A 22,762-nucleotide genomic window follows, 5' to 3' on the forward strand; every position below is an offset into this window, starting at 1 on the left:
TGCATACCTTTTCAACCTACCTGTTAAAAACAAAAACGTAAAACCAGCAATACCAAGTGCTGATGAGGGCGAGGAGCAGCTGGAATTCCTTTACACTGTTTGTAAATGGTATAGCCACTTGGGAAAAGAGTTTAGAAGTTTCTTATAAAAGTAAACACACTTACCATAGATCCGGCAATCCTACTCCTACGAAGAGATATGAAAGCACACGATTACACAAAGACCTATATGTAAATGTTAATAGTCATAATCTCCTCAAATTGGAAACAATCCATACATCCTCAACTGGTGTAGATAAGTAAATGCGGAGACAGCCATACAATTGAATACAACTCAGCAAAAGAAATAATTTCTGATATACGTAACAACATGGATTAATTTCACAAGCATTACGCTAAGTGTAATAAGCCATATGCTATATGCTTGCATTTTTATAACTTTCCGGAAAAGAGAAAACTAGAGAGACAAAAGACAGATCAGCGATTCCAATCTGGAAGCCAGAGTAAGATTTGACAGGATGCCCAATGGTCTCATGTAGCTGAGGACATTTCGCTCATAGATGAAGATGGCAGTGGGGAGTGGGGGAGGGACTTCCTGCAAAGTGACACGAGAAAACTTTTTGGAGTGATGGAAACATTCCATATCTTGATTATAATGATGGTCACATGACTTTATATACTTGCCAAATCTCGTGGATTCATAGAAGCATACACCTTAAAAGGCTGAACTTTACTGTATATAAATTGTACCCCAAAAAACAAACCAAAAAACAAAACAGTTAAGATTTATAGCACATTGCAGGCTCTCAGTCATAAAGACAATAAATAAATAAATATGTACATATACAAATAAAGACGTATTTGTCGAAGGAATAGTGACCAAGTGGAAACTGGATTTCAGATGGAGATCAGTAACAGTTTTACATGAACATAATTTTGTGGATGATTTTTAAAGGCTTTTTCCATTTCTTGGGGGATGAGTACACAATGTAAACTGAGTGATATATCAAGCTAGCTCACAGAAATAGCAAACCTCAAGATGCCCACTTCTTAGAGAGGAAGTCTCTACCCCGTTGTGTTTAAAATGCAGGCAAAACAATTTTTTAAATAATTTTTAAGAAGCAAAATTGCAGCTTTTGCAGGGATAAGGCGAAGAAATGCATTCAAGGCATGAGAAACTTTGCAACATTCTCCAAATTATCCACAGGAAATTAGAACTAAAAAATAGACTATTAAGTCAGAATTATGAGGCAACTTAGAGGTTGTCCAGTTACCTTCAGACAGAGCAGAGGGTGGAGATGGCTGGTCTCCTCGTTCATCTTGAGAATCAGTGGTGGACAGGGTGGCATCAGGCAGGGTAGACAGGAAAGAGCAAACACAAAGAAAAGATGGTGAGGGAGGGAAGAGAGAGAGAGAAGAGGCCGAGAAAGAAAAGAAGGAGAAAATTAGGAGGCGGAGGGGGAGCAGAGAGATGTTATGGTGGAGGAGATGCCAAATGTCCTCTCCAGTTACCTCAAGAGTCACTCACTGGTTCCAGTTTATCAACTTGCCCTGTTTCACTCACCGCTTCTGAGCTTTCGGTCTTTGGGGGCGACCTCCCCTTTGACAGGTTGCACATTAAAAAGCATGTGCAAAATCACTGTTTTAAAATGGTTTGGTGCAAATTTTTGTTTCTTTAGCAAAGGTGCACGTTTCCTTGGATTTTGGTCTTTTCTCAGAGGTGCATGTTTTTACGACATGGTTTCTCGGAGCCACAAGGTTGGTTCTACACGGTGCTGACAAGGTGTGAAGGACCACGGTCCTTGAGGGCCTCACCTTCCCCTACTTGCTTAGACGTTTAGACTTGTTGGAAACTCTTGGTTTATGCAGGGAGGCCCACTGACCTTCATGATCCAGAGCATGGCTCCTTTTAGGGGCTGTGACACGTCTCCTGAGTGTGGACATTGGACAGATGTAGTAAAGAGGCTGAGCAGAGTACGAGGCGTGCCACTGCATATTGAGGGCACTGAGGACGTGGTAACAAGAGAGTATGTCTAAGCCCAGTGTCCTTCAAAATTTTCCACTGAAACACAGGTTAACAAATAAATTTTATTTACACTGAGGCTGCTTCACTCATGTGTATATCTGAAATAAAGTCTTCAGGTGACAATAATTTTAAATATGTTTGATGAATCATGTGATTTTTGTATTCTACCCTAGACTGTTCTATTTCATTTTGAAAAATGCCTGTCCGCTTGTACCAATGACTTCACACAGAGTTTCAGGATCTTCAGTTTGAAAACACTGACTTTGATCAATGTTTCTCAAAGCGTGACGACACACACACCACCTATACCAGACTCACCAGGTGGCACTGGTTAAGGGCATAGATTTCTGGTATCCATGAGAGAACTATTGAATCTGCTGGAAATGGCTCCTGGGGTTTTGCATTTTGATTAAATCACTGGGTGATTCTTATGCCCACTGAGGTTTGGGCACCACTGGCCTGGTGGCATGTAGGGTGCCTGAACAGGGGTTTCCAGCTCTGATCTGTGGAGCCCAAGAGGACGATGCCAGAAACACTTCTGCTACTCTAGGAAAATATCTGCATGGCTGCCCCTCTTGATCTGTGTAAGAGTTCATGTGTAAGGTTGCCTTCACTCCTAAGAAAAAGATCTGAAATTTTGGGGAGAGAAAAACGAATGTGATGTGAGTTTCGGGGCTTCGTCTCTGGAAATTGACATCTCAGTGAAGTTCTTAAGCATCCGTCAAGGGGAGGAACGTGGAAAAAGAATGGCTCTCTCTGGCGGTACGGAAACATTACAAAACATTTTGCTCAGTAGACCCCGCTCCGAATTCAAGACGAGGTTCTTTAGAAACGCAGTGGTCCCCCTCTATCCGCGGTCTTGCTTTCTGTGGTTTCAGTTACCTGCGGTCAACGGTAGTCCAAAAATATTAAATGGAAAGTTCCGCAAATAAACAATTTGTACGTTTAAAATCGTGGTCCGTTCTGAGCAGTGTGATGAAATCTCGCGTTATCCTGCTTCCTGCCGTCCTGGACGTGAACATCCCCACGCTGTGTGCGTGCCCCGCCGGCAGGCACGTCGTTGCCATCTTGGTTGTCAAGGTATCGCGATACTGTGTTCAAGTCACCCTTATTTACTTCGTCATGGCTCCAAACGGCAGGAGTAGTGAGGCTGGCAATTGGAATATGCCACAGAGAAGCCCTAAAGCGCTTCCTTTAAGTGAAAGGATGAAAGTTCCTCCCTAAGGGGAAGGAAAGAAAAAAAATTGAATGCTGAGGTTACTAAGATCTATGGTAAGGATGAATCTTCTACCCGTGAAATTGTGAAGGAAAAGGAAGTTTGTGCTGGTTTTGCTGTCGCACCTCAAACAGCAAAAGTAATGGCCTCAGTGTGTGATAAGTGCTTAGTTAAGACGGAAGAGGCATTACACCTGTGGGTGGAAGACATGCACAGAAAACGTGTGAAGGATGACAGTGTGGTGTGCCAGAAAGCATTGAGCCCAGGCGAAGGCTTCAGCAAGGGACCCCGTGAAATGAGTGACACCATGCCGTTTACTGCAAGTGAGGAATGATTCCACGGATTCGCGAATACGTTTGTCATCAATATCATCACCGGAAGAAGAAGGGTGAGTACAGTATAGTACAATAAGATATTTTGAGACAGAGAGAGGGAGACCACATTTATATAAATTTTTTTTTTTTTTTTTAACACCTACAGCACCTGGTATTCCCAGGCGGTCTTTGTATAACTTTTATTACATTATACATATTGTTATAATTCTATTTTATTACTAGTTATTGCTGTTACTCTCTCACTGTGTTTATCAATTAAATTTTATCATAGGTATGTATGCACAGGAAAAAACCGATAGGTCTAGGGTTCGGTACTATCTGTGGTTTCAGGCATCCACTGGGGGTCTTGGCATGTTTCCTTGTGGATTGTGGGGACTACTGTACAGCTTCCCAATGTGGAAGATGTTGAACGATGAACAAAAACCCAAATAGTTTTGTGTTAGAATTCCGATGTTAAAAGATTATTGTCAAACAAGATCTAATCACCTCAAAGGAGAAGGAACACATTTTCATGGGAAATGGATTTTAATGTCTCCAAAGTAATGTTGTCTTTTAGAAACACCATAATCAGTCAATCGTCTCTTAAAAGTATGCATGCATGCGTGTATTAAAATTATCTATGTGCTATATGTTTTTCTCATGTTAAGCAGTTTATATGTAAACAAATGTATATATACAGAACATACATACACACATATATACACACATATATACTTCTAGAGCTGAGTAGTCTCTTGTGAAGCCTCGATTTATTATTTGCCTCCAAAAAGTAAAGACTACATGCTAAAGAAAGGTATAAAAAAGGGAAGTTTAATTTTTAAGAAAAGTATGACTTTTTTTGGTAATAAAAATGATTTACAAAGAAGAGAATATCTGCTACTGTTGATAGATAAATGAACATACTGGTTAAGGCAGAATGTGATTCTGTACTCTTTAGTTCCAAAGGAAGCTTGAATTGTTCTTGATGTTTTTGTTACGCCGGTAATTAGATACAAAATTCAAGGCTAATGCCAGAAGTGTGGTGAACAATTTTAATTTTAGGCAGGAAGTGGCAATCACCCAAAAGAAGCAAATGTAGATTTTTATACGATCTTCCGACTTTAGTAAAGCATATATGTGGACCCAGGCTCAGATATAAGCAAATGTGAATTTTGTCAATAGTGTCAGACCACCATGCTGAAGTGTTCTATCCTGTACCTGGACCTCTTGGGCTACCTCTGACACCCCAGGCTTGGCCTTATCCCCTGCATGTCCACCCACTGCAGCTTTCTTGTTCTACATCTATTCCACTCTGGGGTGACACCTGGTACTTTAACTGGTCATTTAGGCCATCTGAAACAAATCTCTAGAAAGATACTACTGAGATAGATTTAGTGATGTCCCCTCCCCAACATTACCACCACCAGAGTGCTATGGCCTTTCAGAAATGAATCTAACTTCTAAAGTGATGGCATTACATCTGACGTGTCCCCAGGAACTTTGTCTAACTTATGAAATATTCCAGGAGCACGAAGTGTAGGCCAGCACCGACAGAAGTACAGTAGGCAACGATAAGGCTGAAACTGTAAATGCATATTGCTAAGTGAAAGAAGACAATCTGAAAAGGTACTGTATGATTCCGATTATATGACATTCTGGAAAAGACAAAACTATAGTTAAAAGCTTAGTGGTTTCCAGGGGCTGGGCGTGGAAGTTGAGAGGGATACATAGGTGAGGCACAGGGGATCTGTAGGGCAGTGAAACTATTCTGCATGATGCTCTAATCATGGATACATGCCACTTGCATTTGTCAAAACCTATAGAATGCATAGCACCAAAAGTGAACACAATTGAAGCATGGACTTTAGTTAGTAATAATGTATCAACATTGGTTCAGATGTTAACTAATGTAGCACGTTAATGCAAGATGTTAATAGAGGAAAGAGAACTCTGCACTTCGTTTCACTTTTCTGTAAACTTCAAACTACACTAAGAAATAAAATCTATTAATTAAAAAAAAAAGCAGATAAAAAGGATAAAAGAAAAATTAGAACAAAATGTAAAGAAACAGAATTTTTTCTTTTACTTTTATTACCAAACTTCACTTCCTGTAAATCTTAATGCAACACTTTCTCCTGCTCCCCATCCCTACTACTTTGGATGTTGACAGGCTTAAATCAGCTTTGTTGAGGTGCAACAAGCATACAATAAACTGCACCCATTTAAAGGGTACCATTCGAGGAGTTTTGACGCGCGCGCGCGTGTGTGTGTGTGTGTGTGTACATACCCATGAAGCCGTCACCACAGTTAGGATAAGGAACATCCCTAAAGGCTTCCTTGTGCTCCTGAGAATTGCAAAGTTCTAGGCACATAACAACTGGGTGCAAACCTCCACCAAACTGCAGCATGGCCTCTGGCAGAGTAAGGCATGTCCTTAGGATGACCCCAGCCTCCCATTAAAAGGCCTGCCTGACAAAGTGCAAAGCTGCAGGAGAATTTACTGTTCGTTCCAGCCAACTTGGAAATAGGCTCCTGACCTCTCTTTTCCCTGACCTCTCTTTTCTTAGAGCGTTGACTGAAAAGGGCTTGCAATTGTGAATCTGCATCTTTTGCAACTCTCTCAAGGACCTGGGAGTGTCCCTTTGAATCAGGAGTGTCCCTTTGAATCAGGAGTGTCCCTTTGAATCAGGGCCTCAGTCTCCCAGTCTCTGTGGGAGGGCAGAATCCTAACTAACTTAAGTAAGTGCCAGCTAGCAGACACGAGTGGCCCAACTGCTTTGACACTGACCAACTCTGCAGTTTTTCATTCTCTGAGTCTGCCCAGCTTCAGCTTGTTCCCCTCCCTCAGGCTCCATTTATTCATTTATTCATTTCATTCATTCATTTATGCCTACAGCACCTGGTCTTCCTAGGTGGTCTCCCATCCAAGTACTAACCAGGCCTGACCCTGCTTAGGGTCTGAGATCAGACATCGAGCTTGTTCAGGGTGGCATGGCCGTAGACCATGGACTGTGGCTCCACTGGGGCGCGAACCCAGGACATTCTGCGTGTAAAGCAGACGTATTAACCGCTACACTATGGAAACTACATCCTCAGGCTCCCTTTAGAAGGCCCTCTGTGCAAACTGGAATGGAGCTCAGCTCTCTTTCTTGTCCTCAGTGACTGAATGCGGTTGTTTTTACTGCTTTAATGTCTGGTTGATTTATCTTCGACACTTTGTACTTCTTCCTGTCTTCTGGGGATGTTTTATTTTTTGCTTAGGAATTTGAGCTAAGACATATGTAAAAAAACAAATCAGAGTATTGTATCACAACCTGCTTATAAACATAAATAATTTTTGCATGCATTTATAAATATAGGTTTTTATATTACCAACCTTTACAGAAAGAAAATAAATTATAATCTTCAATTACAAAGGCAGTCATATGACTATCGGGCCTCAAGATCCATACAATGTTCAAGGTCTCAGCGTTACAGAAAAGTGGGCAGAATAATAGAGTTTTGTTTTGCTTTTTTTTTTTCCTTGCTTTTAGCAAACATTTATGGAATGATGCTTATGTGTTATATCAGTTGTTCCATTTTGTCTCTTCCAAAACTTATACTATCTATGTGAAATAGCTATTACTGTCCTGATTTTAAAGATGAGGAAACTGGGGCCCAGAAAGATTAACTTGCTCAAGTTCTCGCAGTTGGTAGAGCCACTTCTCAAACCAAGATTCGTCTTATTTCAAAGACTTAATGCTCTTAACTACTGCAACTAAACTTATTCCCAGCGTGGATCAGCCCTTCTCGGAAAATCCTATAAAGGAAAGGGCTCACGGAAATCATTTGCAAATCAAGTGAAAGCCGTATGTGGGTGGAAGAAGCCTGCAGGTGATGAGTGACAGGCGAGGCTGAGAGTAATAGCCATGAGAGGGTGTCCGCAGTGACTTTGCAAACAAACAAACAAACAAACAAACAAACAAATAAATGAAGCAGAGTTTGAAAAAGCAGACTTTGTAGTCTTTAGAGGTACCCTCACCAAGAGCCTGGATCAACTGCCTAGTGCTCTAGGTGAGGTGCAAAAATTAGTTCTGAGTGGTGTTGCCTTAAACAGGAACTCCTCTTGAAAATAAGAGATCTGGTGGTTTCTGTGGAAGCTGTCATTTTACAGGGTGGGAAGGATACTTTGAAAGTATACGATTGTGCACATTGCGTTGAAACACAGGCAGAGAAGGAGAGGGGGAGACGGATAGAAAAATACAATTTTATGTATTTTTGCAAGGTCGAAATTAAGGATCGCAAGGATTCCTTAGAAATCGCTTCAAAGGGGATGATCCTTTGGAAACGAGCTTATCAGACATCTTGGGCAGAGCCTGCAGGGTGAAGGTTACCCCCATACGCCAGTTTCCCACAGAGCAAACGCTCCATTTTCTACGTTGAGTTGAATCTCTCAGAGGTCTCTCATGGCACAGCTTTCTCTTTCCCAATACTGAAAAACCTCTACTTTTTTTTCTTTTTTTAAAGACTCTACTCTTGATTGAATCCCTAAAAGTCTAAGGAGCATCATTTATATTCAGTAGCACAGGAAGGCAGAGATAAGCTAGCCATTAAAACATCTTACTTAACACTTCCTTGAATTCCATTCCCAACCAGGAAGCATATTCCGAATTCGGGACCTGCTGTCATAAAGTGCTGTTTTCCCAAGGCAGTCACTCTCCTGAGAGTTGGGAATATCAGCACCTTCTCAGCGACCTTCAAAATACGTTAAACCTCGATATCCCACCAAGTAGAACACATGATATCCCCTGGGGCCAACTGACCTCTATTTTGCAAGCCACACTTCCCTTCTAATACTACTTTTTTTTTTGCTTCATTAAGAGTTTTGGTTTCAATATGCATATTCTACATACTTTGTAGTGTTCCTGAAAAATCAACACTAACAGCTTTTCAGTTTCAGAAGTTCACACACACACACACACACACACACACACACACACCCCAACACTAACTGACTTCAACTTCCAAGTGAGAAATGGATCCTCTTATGATGGTCCGGCTGCATCTTAGAGAAGAAGATTGTGGGGAAAGTCTATGTTTAATGGAAAGCCTGCCTCAAGGCTAGCGATTTTGGTATGTCTTCTTTCAGCTGGGAAAAGGCAGCCTCCGGGAATCACATCATTCTGACACTTTGGCTTTGCCTCATCATGCCTCAGCCACCTCTGTTAGTCCCTCAGCCTCAAGCCCAACAAAGGGAGTGGTAGTAGCCTGTCGAATATTGTGGGAGTGGATGTGGAAGATGGGTGGGCAGTTCAATGGTGTTTCTGTGGGAGTCGTTAAACCGTCACCAAGCCCTCTTTCTCTCTCTTTCCCTCCCCTCCCCCATCTCCTCTCTGTCCATCTCCCACATACAGGCGCAGGCAGTAGTGAACATTTAGGATATAGCTTTTTCTCTAGAGGAAGCGTGTGAGACAGTGCATCCCTCTTGGCCTCGGAAGAAAGTGTTATGTTAAACCACACCAAGGACTGTGCAGCTTTTCTCCTCATCAGAATCACTTTGCCTGCAATCGGCTAGGAAATAAAACTTCAGTGAAAGGGTAGCATCGGGAGAATCCTAGCTACTGTCGGAGCCACTCTCAGAGATTGGACGGTATAGGTTCATTTGTGTGATTTCTGTTTAATGCGATATGTACATTGCCCTTATGCAATTATTTTAATCTACACCTCTGAGATGCATGGCTCACTTAGAATCTAGGGAAGTAGCATGGAGACAGATCTTGATATTCATCAATTTAATTTCTTCAGAATTATTTTATATTTTTGGGTTCATAGGTAGCCAGTGATGTTTGTTGTTAAACTGTTTGATTCAGGGAGCAAATGTAGGAAAGGGTAATTCTGCACATGTGCGTGTGCAGAATGAGTTGACTTAACAGGAGAATAAAAATTATAACCTAGTAAGTGTAGTTGATTCATTGACAATATATTTGAGTACATAAATATGATGCTATGGGAAAAATAATGAGCAGGGTCCTTGGTGATGAAAAGGTTGGAGATTCTCACTTTATTCCAGGAGGTATGAGTTTGCTCTTCAGTCTCCTCATGGCTGACTTCATCTCCTGGTTCCTCAGAGTGTAGATCAAGGGGTTCAGCAGAGGGGAGATGACAGTGAAGGTAATGGAGATGGCCTTGTCCGTGGGGAGGGCAGTGAAGGGCCGGGCATAGACATAGATGCAGGGTACAAAGTGCAGGGTCACCACAGTGACGTGGGAGGTGCAGGTGGAGATGGCTTTCTTCCTGCCGTCCCCCGCCTGAGACTTCAGCATCATTAAGATGACCGTGTAGGATACCAGCAGGAAGATAAACCACAGGGTAGTGACTAAGCCATTGTTGGAAATCATCAGGAGCTCCAGTGCAAAGGTGTCAGTGCAGGCGAGTTTGAGGACCTGAGGGACATCACAGTAGAAAGTGTCAAGGACATTGGGCCCACAGAAGGGGAGCGGGAGCAACAGGGAAATCTGCACGATGGAGTGGGTAAAGCCCCCCACCCAGGAGGCTGCAATGAGGGCAGAGCAACGCCCCCGACTCATGATGGTCACGTAGTGCAGGGGCTTGGAGATGGCTATGTAGCGGTCAAATGCCATCACAGAGAGAGAAAAAATATCTGCCCCACCGAGGAGGTGGAAGAAAAACATCTGTGTCATGCAGCCTGGGTAGGAAATGGTCTTCATCCTTGACAGGAGGTCTACGAGGACCTTCGGAGCAGTGATGGAGGAGAAGCAGATGTCCAGGATGGCTAGATTACGAAGCAGGAAGTACATGGGGGTGTGAAGGCGGGACTCGCAGGTCACTGTGACCAAGATGAGGAGGTTCCCCAGCAGAGTTGTCATGTACACAGAACTCAATAAAAGAAATAGGAGCAAGCTCAAGTCTTGGGACTGAGTAAGTCCCAGAAATATAAATTCTTTTACCCTGGTGTCATTTCCCGACTCCATTGAATCATGTTCTTTCCTTCTTCCTTGTGTAGCCTGGAAAAAAAATTAAAGTGTTATTTCAGAAAATGTTTACCGTCCCTTAACAGATTCAGGTTTACAGAGTCAGGTGTTAGGTGTGAAAACTAGTGAGATGTTGTCACCACATGAACAGCTGTTTTAAGGTTAAGGTTAAGCTAATGTGTCCAAAATGACATCTTATTACACAAGCATTTATTCTGTAAATTATATTTTAGAAAATGCACACAAATAGTGTTCTAAGTATATACGTTCTAGGTATCCAAGATAAATAGGTGGATGTTATATATTCAGAAAAGGACTATTGTGGAACAAGGGACATTAAAAATGGAGTCAGCCTGGCGTGTGGGTAAGGCAGGGCCTGTGGGTGTGACAGGACTTTCGAGCTCCACAGGAGCATGTTTTGTTTCCTTCCAGACTGGCTGCTCTATTTAAATGGTTCGGGAAGCTCTATCTGCAGTGGTTCTCTTTGAACCGAATTCCACAGAAGCACTCCTCCATTTTTTTTTTTTTTTTAAATCACAAATTTAATTCTATGGAAAATTAAAAATTTTAAAGCCATATAATTCTTCTCTATTTCTCTATTGGTGTTTTCTTCCTTAAAGAGACTTTTTGTTTCTATCTTTACTTTAAATACACAGGTAGCCAAAGCTCTGGGAGACGAATAGTTCCTAAGCTATGAAAAAAAAAGTGTGTAACTCAGAGCTTCTCTTCTGTTCTTTGTTTGAGTTTATTTATTAAGAATTATTTGTTATTGAGCTATCATTAACATGCAGTGGACCCATGTATTTTTTTGACATTCAACCTTATTTTATATTAGTTTCAGGTGTACAGCACAGTAGCCAGACATCCATATAACTTATGTAGTGACACCACCCCCACCCGCACCCCCAACAAGTCCGGCATCCACCTGGCACCATAGTTACTACAGTACTATTGACCATATTCCCCACGCTCTACTTCACATCCCCATGATAGGCTCACGTATTTGAAGTGTACACTTTCATGAGTGTTGACAACTTTAAGCATATATCCATGTCACCGTCACTATATTTAAGAATTAACCTATCTGTCACCCCCAAAGTGCCCTCGTGACCCTTTGTAATCTGTCCCCTCCGCCCCTCTTTCTTCATGCAACAACTGATCTGCTTTCTGTCACTACCCATTAGTTTATATTTTTTCTAGAATTTCTATAAATGGAATCCTACAATATGTATTCTCTTTTTGTCTGTCTCCTTTCACTAATAAAATTCACCCCTGTTTTTGTGTGTACCAATATTTTGTTCCTTTTTGTCGTATGGACAGACCACAGTTTGTTTATTCATTTACTTGTTGATGAACATTTGGACTATTTCTACTTTTTGTCTACAACACATAAAGCCGCTATAAACATTTATTTACAGGTCTTCGTGTGGACATACGTTTTCATTATTCTTGGGGAAGTAACTAGGAGTGGAGTGGCTGTAACTCTTAATATTCAATAATAAAAAAAGCGAACGACTTAATTTAAAAAAAAAAAGACAAATGATTTGTACAAATACCCCAACAAGAAGATATAGAGAGAGCAAATAAGCACACGAAAAGATGCTCAGCATCATTTGTCACGGGGAAATGTAAATGAAAACCACAGTGTGATAATACCACATGCCTATTACAGGGCCGAATTTAAAAACAAGGTGGATATTTCAACAGTGGGCAAAAATATAAAGGAATTAGCACTCTGGTTGGAATGTAAAATGGTGCACCCACTTTCGAAAACAGTTGGGCGTTTTTTTTAAATGTTAAACGTATACTTACCATGTCATCTTATTGCTTTTGAATTCTTTTCTTTTTTTTTTATGAACCCTTAAAATGAGCCTTAATTTCTTCCTTTGTAGTTTATTTCTGCTTTCTTACCATAATGAGAAATCCCTTCAGGTTTTCTGGGTGTGTTTTTCAGTTCAAATGTAGATACTTCTTTTTTACTCAACTCTCCTGCCTTTCAAGTTTTCTTTATATGCAGTGTTGTCCAAAGTCTATTTAATATGGGAAACTGGAAAAACCCACCAGTAGCTATTGTGGTGCCTAGGCAGACACGTGGGGCCTCTGGCATCACGTAGCCTGTTCAAGACCCAGCTGGGCGCCTACTGGGCACGCAAACATGGGCGGGTCACTCACCCCCTCGGCCTTGGCCTCACGGAAGTTCTCTAGGGACTAAATGACTGGATCTACATAAGGCGTCGGTATTTCGAGTATCGCCTGACCCATCGTATGTGTGATTACGTGTGTGTTACCTTAAAGGAAAACTCCATAAACACACAGCTTTTTAAAATATGGTGATGACCTTTTAGAGGAGTTGTATATTTCCCAGAATATGTATTCCAAAACAACTGCATTAGAACACAGAATAGGAGATATTTTTCCTTCAATAAGAGGGGGCCGGTGGGTGGTGACAGTGGGTGGTAGTAAACGGAGCACTTGCTTGCTTTGGCTTCTTGTCTGATATCATCTTAGCCGACTGGAGAAGTCGGGTGCACGCTCTCTGCAGTGAGAACCACCTGGGCTCAAGTCCCGGCTTTGTCACTGTGATTTGGGCGAGCGGGAGACCTCACTGAGCCTCTCCTTCCTCATCTGTGGAATGGGGACTATAATGCCCATCTCGCAGGGAAGTCATGAGGGTTGGGTGAATTAACACGTGCAGTCGCAGCACACGTGGCTGGCGACCTGCTGTGATTAGTCCTGTGCCAAATGACTTCAACACTGGAGGCTCATCCGTAAATAGAGTGTGTTGAACTAAATGGTAGCCGAGCTACCGATCCTGGCTAGTTTAAAGAGAGAGGAAACGATCACTAGAAAACACCAACCAGTATCATTACCAGGGATACTGGGGAGGTTCAACCTAGCTGTGAAAGCCTTCCACAGGGACCCCATGTAAATAAGACTGTGGCTTAGACAGAAGGGTAGAAGGTACCCCAGACCCCAAGGCAGGCCTGTGTGTCAGAAAGGAATCGGTCCCATGTTCGCAAACTACCTTTGGTAATTTAGACAACATCCACCAGCTTCTGCTGCGTCTTTATGCTGTTTTCAATCCATCTAATTGTTTAGCAAATATTGATGGAGAACTGGCAGAGTTTCAGGTTACTTGAGAGAAAGGAATATGATCCAGCACCATGGGAAAAGAATAGAAATCTAATAGTAATACGGGATCGATGAAGACCATCTAAAGACAGATGAGCTGTGTGTGAGACAAGGTGACGTCTCACTAAAAGGCTCAGAGAAACCTACGTGAAGGAGGGGACATCTCTGTTTAGGGCGCATGGCAACGGGGAAAAAGGGAGCTCTGGTTGTAGGGGACCACTTGGGTATGTAGAAAAGTTGCTTAAAAGTGGGATGTTTGTTTGGCAAGAAAGGATACAAATATGAAGGCACAGAGAAAGGCATAGAAAAGAAAATCATTGCTGTAAAATTTTTATTTTTTGGTAAAGCGAAGGGCAGGTAGGTTTTCAACTTTCTTTTGAAGGCTCGAAGTATTTTATTTACTCTCCAGTTTTAACTTTAGCATAAGAAACACCTCTGTAGACTTCAGTGTGAGGAGCCCCATCTACAGTTAATAAGCTTGAGAAAAATCTCTTCTTTGCATAATTCAAGGGGTCCCAGAAAACAAAAGATGCCTTTTCCCCGGTTCCACACTGAACTCATGTCTGTGTGTCATTTCACAGTGTCCTCTTCGCTACTATTTCTTAGCTGTGCTGTCTGTCACACCCTGGTGTGCCTATCACATTATTTTTAATCAAAATGTATTCATGAACATTAATCATGATATCTAGATTTCAATTTTTCTCACTCTTCTTTTCTCACTCTTAGGCATAGACGCCCAGACCCCACAGGCATACACCCTCATGTAGAGTTATGTTTCTTACCTAAAGTCTCCTAAAAGCCTTCTTTCAAGGACACCACCATCTGAAATAATGTCCACTTGAACCTTGAAAATCCTGTTAAATAGCCATGTGAAGGCCAGTGATTTCAGTGGCTTCTCTTCTATCTGTACGTGGAAACGAGCAGACTCAGGCAATAATAGTTTCTCGGCTCTTCTGTGATGATCCGTAGTGCTCTGTCAAATTTATCAATTCTTTAATCCCAAAACTAGCGTGAGAATTATCAGAGGGAGTCCAGTGGGACTGTGGCCATGGAAGAATTCTGCTGCCGCTGAGGCTGTTTCAGTGGGAGTAATTAAGATGTTACGCAGGACCATATGCTCAAAAACACACATTTTGCCTAGAATGTAAAACGTTCTAGCAGTGACAAAGACTCTGTCCTTAACCAAACTCTACCGGGCTTCCCCTGAAATTTTCAACTAGACATCAACTTTTGTACCTCCTTGTTTGTCTCTGCATTGCCCAGTTTGAGCCAAAATTCCTGCTCAGTCGGTTTAGCCAGAATCTCTCACTCACCCAATGATCAAAAAGGTCCTAATTACTCAGGCCCATGGCCAATTATTATTTTGACCTCAGCTACTGCCTCTCTCCTCCTGGCTTCTTCTCCTCTTTACAGGGCCCTTATGGCTGTTTCTCCGAAGCTCTGGGTACGTGCCCATCCCAGGGCCTCTGCATGTCTGGCTTGTGGACTGAGATTTGTACCACGACATGAACATTTTTCTAGTTGCAAAAGTTCAGTTCTAAGATCTGCCTCCAGAAATGGGGTGGGGGTGGGGGGACCTCCCAGCAGCTGTAAATAATATAATAAGTAAACAAATAAAAGCCAAGTCTATTTGAATAATGCTTTCCACTTCATTTCAACCTTTTTCAATCTATACGCATAATTTAAAGCATCTTCATAGGGTACTGTCATTTTTAGGGAGTCACGTTATCAGAGAATAAGAACAACTCAATTGTCTTCTTAAACATGTTCTCCAGTGATTTGAGGAGCAGAAATGAATGAAAAGCGATATTTATTCTTGAATTTCTTAATTCAGCGATTTTTTTGAAGGACACATTAAATCGTCTACCTGCTGTGCCAGGTGCCAGGGATACAGCCATAAGCGAAGAATAATCCTATTGGGGTGGGGGATAGGAAGAGAGAGAAGAGAGACTTGGACACAGGTCCTGAGTGCTGTGCTGCAGCCGACCAAGCATCGGCAGACAAGGGGTGCAGCGGCGTGGGGGGGGCCTGTGGCCAGTGGGCTTTGAAGGAAGTTCAGGGCAAGGAACTAGCACGAGGTCACAGAACTCATAATTGCTGAGGTCCACATTCTAACTCACACCGAGTGAGCTTCAGGAGCCCTGCTGCCAACCTCAACTTGTAGGCTTCAAGTGAAAAAGTCCTCAGGCTATTACCTGAAGGAAGTATCCCAGGTGAAACTTAATTTGTAAGTATTTACTTCGTTAAGATGCGATTACTTCATGAAAGACCTTGTAGGGACCAAATGCCCACGTGGCACTATTTTCCAATATGTGTCTTGGCCCCTTTCCTGGTAAAACTGGAGAAATGTAGTGGGAATTTCTGAGTACATCTATATTTTTGCTTTTTCTTAGTTGAAATTTTTATTTGGACAATTGCAGATTCCCAAGCACTTGTAAGAAATAACAGAAATATCCCACCTTAATTCATTTCCCCTAGTGATCATTGCACACTGTATATGCATATCAAAGCATCACTGTATGCCATTTTTTGTCAATTATACTTCAGTAGAGCAGGAAAAATACCCATCATTCCAAAGTAATAAAATCATGCGAGCATGTTTTGATTATTTAAAATTTCTTCCAAGTCTGAGTTGCAAAAGCAACATCCGCCTTTCCATCTAACGATTTCTCTACTTTCCTTTGTAACACGAAACCCACCTTTTGCATTATAATTTCATGCTATTCGGGATCTTTGAAAGTCATGTGTATTTTGCTAGAAATATACAAATTAACTAGACATCTTTTAGTAAAAACAGTTTATTTGATGAACAAAGGTTTTCAAAGAGGGGAGAAAGAAGGAGCCACCAGCCTATACCGTGTCAGAAGGCAGGAGTTTCCTCTTCAGTCTCCTCATGGCTGACTTCATCTCCTGGTTCCTCAGAGTGTAGATCAAGGGGTTCAGCAGAGGGGAGATGACAGTGAGGGTAGCAGAGATGGCTTTGTCCGTGGGGAGGGTGGTGAAGGGCCGGGCATAGACATAGATGCCAGGCACAAAGTGCAGGGTCACCACAGTGATGTGGGAGGTGCAGGTGGAGATGGCTTTCTTCCTACCGTCCCCTGCCTGAAATTTCAGCATCATTAGGATAACTGTGTAGGATACTAGCAAGAAGATAAACCACAGGGTAGTGACTAAGCCATTGTTGGAAATCATCAGGAGCTCCAGTGCAAAGGTGTCAGTGCAGGCAAGTTTGAGGACCTGAGGGACGTCACAGTAGAAAGTGTCAAGGATATTGGGCCCACAGAAGGGGAGTGGGAGCAACAGGGCAATCTGCACGATGGAGTGGGTAAAGCCCCCCACCCAGGCCGCCACTATTAACCCAGTGCAACGGCCCCTGCTCATGATGGTCACGTAGTGCAGGGGCTTGGAGATGGCCACGTACCGGTCTAACGCCATCACCGACAAGGAAAATACATCCACCCCTCCAATGAGGTGGAAGAAAAACATCTGGGCGAAGCAGCCACCGAGGGAGATGGCTTTCCTCTGCGACAGGAGGTCCACCAGAACCTTGGGAACTGTGATGGAGGAAAAGCAGATGTCGGCGATTGATAAATTACGGAGCAAAAAATACATGGGGGTGTGCAGGCGGGACTCGCAGGTCACGGTGACCATGATGAGGAGGTTCCCCAGCAGCGTCGTCACGTACACCAGAAGTAGGAAAAGGAACAAGAGCAAGCTCAGTTCTCGTTTCTGGGTCAGGCCGAGGAAAATGAATTCTTTTACCCTGGTGCAGTTTGTAAGCTCCATTGAGTTTCAAGCTACTTCCGATGAAAGTCCTCGGCTGTTTACTCTGTTTTCTTCCTAAACGCTGGGAACGTCACTCAGGATGTTCCTCATGTGGCCGGAGCGTTTGGGATTTGTTGAGTTGTCCAAATTTTTAAGATTATACAGAGTTTGTTGATCAAATCCAATGATCACATGCAAGGTCATTTAATAATACTTTTCCTGTAAAACCGTTTTTGGAGAGAATGACCAATTATGTTAAGTGCTGACAGTTACATAGCATAGTCTAATTAATTTATTTTAATTTTAAAATTGTATTCAAGTTTTATTCCATGCATATCAAATGTCGGGAACTGTGTGGAGCATTAAATACAAAGCCAAGTAAGACATGGTTGCAGCCGTTGTAGACTGAAGAGTCTACAGGTCTAATATTCATCATAGGAGCAAATATTCTGGTGACTTCAAGAGGGTCTCGTGGTGTTGCCGAAAAAAGAGGATGTCGTTCTTTTTCCTGTTGCAGGGTTGCTATGGCATGACTCGGTTTTCTTGCTCTTGGCTATTGAATGGTGAATTGCTTAGAAATGTGGCCTGTTCATCCATGGAAGTCACGTGTTATTGTGACTACTTCATACTAATTAGATTACTGGCTTAATAATTATTTTCAAATGTTTATAATATGCTATTGCGAAATAGATCGAAAGCATGTATAAATACGAATCTCAATGACCACTTGTAATTCATTCATGTCGTGGAAAACACACTGAAACATGAGAGAAATTTTAAGTGCTCCATACTACAGTTAACGTAGCCATGTGCTGTACAGCAGTCCTCTAGAGCTTCTTCGTTTCGTCTCAGTGATGCGATCCTTGCTTGAGTGTGGGGAGAGAATAAAGATAGTGACTGGCTCTGAGAAGTGGTCCATATGCATCAATATCCTCTCCTCTGCCTCTTTCCCTTTGTGGATCAAAGATAAGAGAGTGGAGGGAACAAACAGCAGGGGAGACGTTGGTACTGTGAGACTAAGGCCTGTTTCTTAAAAATCATCATGCTTAGGAATTTTATAATATGTGTTCCATGTCATACTAGGCAAGTGAACATTTATTGCGATCTCCGACTGTATATGGATAAGTTGGACCAATTGTCAGAGGGCTTACAGCCTATGGAAAGTGGGTGATTTGTGTAAATTGCTGCACATAGTGCATAAGAAAATGCGAAATGAATCATGAGCGAATTAGTGGTAGATTAGGCTGGGCTAGGAGTTGCGATAGGACATTTCACGATTTCCAGCAGTAACATAGGCTACTATATGTTGAGTGCTTTCTATGTGTAAAGAGGTATGAGAAGTTATTTAATTTTTATCACCGTCCTTTAGCGATGTTATTCTTATGAAAGATGTTATGAATCAATGCTTGGCTGAAGGGAAGAGATGGAAATAGGATGGAAGAAACAGTTGTCTTTTCCCCTTCAATCAGAGAGATATATATAGTCTAATTTAATATCATATATAGAGAGAGTTGAATTTTGTATAGTAAGAATGTTTGATAAAGTCTGTCTGAAGATGAGAATTTGGCAGAAAGGGGCTCTGGAAAGCCAATTTCCATTGACCTGAGTCTGAGGTAGCGTCACCGCAAAGCAACTCAGTCTCACAGCGCATGATCCCGTCTCTGACAGCGAAGGGAAAGCATCGCTGAAATCTCTCTTAACACAGTATCCCTCTTCCCAGTGACTAACACCCTCCTTTGTCGTTTCTGCCACTGAGACCATCTTGGCTCTGAAGCATTTACTATACCTGGAAAATATCAAAGTCAAACTATTTATACATAATCAAAATAACGTCTCAACTTCACTATGCATAACCCTAACCTTAGCTAGAAGTTTAATGTCTTTACCTGATTCCTGTGATCCTGAAACTCCAACTGCAAGATGCATGCTATCAGGTGCAGTGCAGAAGAGAATACCGGTGACGTGAATTCTTGAACATTTTGTTTCTGAAGGTAAGGTCCTTTGGAAGACTAAAGATCTTACAGTGCCTTTGCTCCGTTTTCAGGAGAGAAAGGGCAGGTTCAAAGAATCACATCTTCAAGAACTTCCATTCCGTGCCTGTCTTATGTAGAAATCCCTGAGCCTCGGGCCTAAGATAAGAATTGCAAAGGGAATAATTTTGGACAAGAAAATGGAAGTCTAGAGCCTGATTCTGCCATTGGTGATGAAGTTGCAATGGGAGTTATTAAAAAGTTACCGAGACATGCATGTGTGTACACACACATTTTGATAAGTGTCCAAATTATTTAGAGACAGTACATCTATCCCCTTATCTGCAGCTCAGTGAGAATGTTGTGAAAACATGCCAAATATTGTGCCCCAGAGACTCCAAGAGTCCAATTTTCATGGCTTGCAAGGCTCAGAGGACACTATATTACAAGCGAGTTTCAATTAGATGGCTAAAACCTGCAAGAAGAGAAATGGACCTCAAGTCCTTTGCTACCAGTTTGGATTCTAATTATACACAGGATGATTATAGTCTCTCGATGTTGGTCTGATTCCCCACATGTAGAGACACCTGGGTTAGACAATACTTGAGGAACGCATATATTTCCTATTTTCCAACAGTCTACTCTTATGGAATCTCTCAATTTGGATACAGCTAGTGATTGAAGACAAAAATCCATTTATCGAACGGTTCGATCTTATCAAGAATGCACTTCCATGTTTTCCAGAATGATGTTAGCTTTGCATTTAACTGCTGTCCCACTTCATTTTAGTACATTAAACTCATCTACAAAGATCAAAACTGCATGAGGCAGGTTGTGTATTTGGGATGGGTAATTCCTTTTTTTTGGTCCAGCTTTATTGAGTATAATTGACATCTATCATTGTGATACATTTATATATTACAGAAAGGATTGTCATTATAGTGCCAGCTAACACTTTAATCACCTCACGGAATTAGCAGTTCTTCTTTGTGGTGATATCATTCAAGATCTAGTCTTTCAGCAACTCCAAGTAGACGATATGGTATTGTTAACAGCAATCACCATGACATACATTAGATCTTTATAACGTATTCATAGTACAGCTGGAAGTTCGTGGCCTTTGACCATCATCTCTCCATTTCTCCCCCACACCCCCCACACCCTAGCGCTTGTCAAGCACCATTCTTCTCTGTCTCTATGAATTCAGATGTGTAGATTCCACATATAAATCATACAGTGTTTGTCTTTCTCTGACCTATTTCACCTAGCACAGTGCCCTCGAGGTCCACCCATGTTGTTGCCAATGGCAAGATTTTCTTTTCGATTATAGATGATGATATTCCATTGGATGAATGGATGGATGGAAAACAGATAGTAGCTCAATGTCTACAGAGGGATGAATGAATAGAGAAGAGATGATTACATATGTGTATACATGTTCCAGAATGATGAATATATATATATATATATATATATATATATATATATATATATATATATATATATATATATAGTATATGTATATATTCCAAATATATACACCGTCTTTATCCATTCATCCATCTCTAGAAACTTAGGTTGTTTCCTTATCTTGGCTATTGTGAATAACGCTGTAATGAACCTGGGAGTGTCGATACCCCTTTGAGACTCTGATTTCATTTCCTTTGGATATATACCCATAGATGAGATTGATGACAGGGTAGTTCCATTTTTAGCTTTTTGAGGAACCTCTACACTGTTTTTCCGTAGCGGCTACGTCAATTCATATGTTCGCCAATAAGACACAAGCAAGAGCTAATGCTTATCTCTTGTCTTTTTGATGATAGCCATTCTAACAGGTGTTAAGTGATATCTCATTGTGGTTCGGGATAGAGGGGTAGATAATAGGGAATGTTGACTGTGTGTCTGATTAATGCCAGGGGTGGTGCTACCCATGGCAACTATCATATTCTCAACATTTATCATGCTTCGTTCATAACAATCTTGTGAGTAGACGATGTTCTTTCCATATCACAAGTGATGAAACGCAGGGAAAATATGTCAGCCGAGTGTCACAAATAATACCCAAATAGCCTTTCGGTTGTCAATTTCAATCTTTTACCCCATACATGTCCCAGTGCACAAGCCTGTAGTTTGTGTAATTTCATGTCTTCCTTTTGTTCTTACATTCCCTCTCATAGAGTCAAAGGGCTATGAGGATGTACAGAAAAATGTGGAGAATGAGCCAGCTGTCTACCTGACCCTTAGGAAGCAGTCTGAGAAAACCAGATCAGAGCTGGATTTCCAGTGTTAATGTGACTATTCACCCCAGTTCACTGCTCTCGGAAGGTCCAAGTTTCCTCCTCAGTCTCTTCACAGGTGACTTCCTATCCTGGTTCCTTGGGGTGTAAATCATGGGGTGCAGCCTGGGGATAATGTCTGTGTTATTGATGGACACGACCGTGTCCATGGGCAGCACCTTGAAGGGCCGGCAGCAGATGGAATCGCAAGGCACAAAGTGAAGCGTCACCACCAGGATGTGGGAGGGACAGGTGGAGAGGGCCCTTTTCCGACCCTCCCCACAGTGAGCTCTCAGCAGCATCACCGGAATGACAGTGTAGGACCCCAGGAGCAGGAGGAACCACAGCAGGACCACCAACCCATTGTTAGAGATCATGAGACGCTCCAGGGCAGAGGTGTCAGTGCAAGCCAGTTTGACCACCTGGAGTACATGACAGTAGAAGGCATCCAGGACATTGTGGCCATGTCCTGGGGGCGAAAGCATCAGCATGATGTGGACAATTGAGTGCAAAGAGCCACCCACCCAGGAAGCCACCACCAGGGCCACCCACACCTCTCTCCTCATAATGGCCACATAATGCAAGGGTTTGGCGATCGCAAGCTCTCTGTCATGGGCCGTCATGACAGAGAGGAACAAAATATCTGCCCCAGTGGCAAAGTGGGAGAACGAGATCTGTGCCATGCAGCCATTGGAGGGGATGGTTGTCCTCTCTGACAAAAGGTCTACCAGGAACTTGGGAATAGTGACAGGTGAAAAACAATGTCCATGACTGCTTTGTTCCGTATAGGAAGTCTGCGGGGGTGTGGATTGGGACTCACAGGTGGTGTTTACCACGATGAGGGCGTTGCCCAGCATGGTTGTTACAGACACAGCAAGGAAGAACACAAACAGGAAACCCTCCGGCTCCCAGAAGCGAGTGAGATCCAGGAAGACGCATTCCTTCCCATTCGTGCCGTTGCTCTCCCCCAAGATGGGGGTCAGCCTCCTCCAGGTCTGCCTCGGGGGAAGACGTGTTAGGATTAGGGGTACGACGTCATGAGGTGGCAACGTCATTTATCAGGTATTGTCATAAGGCTCTTTCAAGCATC

General features: G+C 42.3%; 3 protein-coding genes and 1 pseudogene across 3 annotated transcripts; all 4 read right to left on the reverse strand.

Annotated features, from left to right (window-relative positions):
* Positions 1-6,442: 6,442 nt before the first annotated feature.
* On the reverse strand, positions 6,443-6,558 carry LOC120600939 (uncharacterized; annotated as a pseudogene).
* A 3,032-nt stretch (positions 6,559-9,590) lies between these two features.
* On the reverse strand, positions 9,591-10,526 carry LOC120600622 (olfactory receptor 4D11). The gene has a single exon (XM_039860041.1). It carries the CDS (start codon positions 10,524-10,526, stop codon positions 9,591-9,593), a length of 936 nt encoding a protein of 311 aa, XP_039715975.1.
* Positions 10,527-16,508: 5,982 nt separating this feature from the next.
* Positions 16,509-17,444, reverse strand: LOC120600623 (olfactory receptor 4D10-like). Its single transcript, XM_039860042.1, has one exon. It carries the CDS (start codon positions 17,442-17,444, stop codon positions 16,509-16,511), a length of 936 nt encoding a protein of 311 aa, XP_039715976.1.
* A 4,251-nt stretch (positions 17,445-21,695) lies between these two features.
* Positions 21,696-22,727, reverse strand: LOC120600736 (olfactory receptor 4D6-like). Its single transcript, XM_039860251.1, has one exon. It carries the CDS (start codon positions 22,725-22,727, stop codon positions 21,696-21,698), a length of 1,032 nt encoding a protein of 343 aa, XP_039716185.1.
* Positions 22,728-22,762: the final 35 nt, after the last annotated feature.

This window comes from Pteropus medius, unplaced genomic scaffold (genome assembly GCF_902729225.1).
Source record: "Pteropus medius unplaced genomic scaffold, Ma_sr-lr_union100, whole genome shotgun sequence".
NCBI classification, from domain to species: domain Eukaryota; kingdom Metazoa; phylum Chordata; class Mammalia; order Chiroptera; family Pteropodidae; genus Pteropus; species Pteropus medius.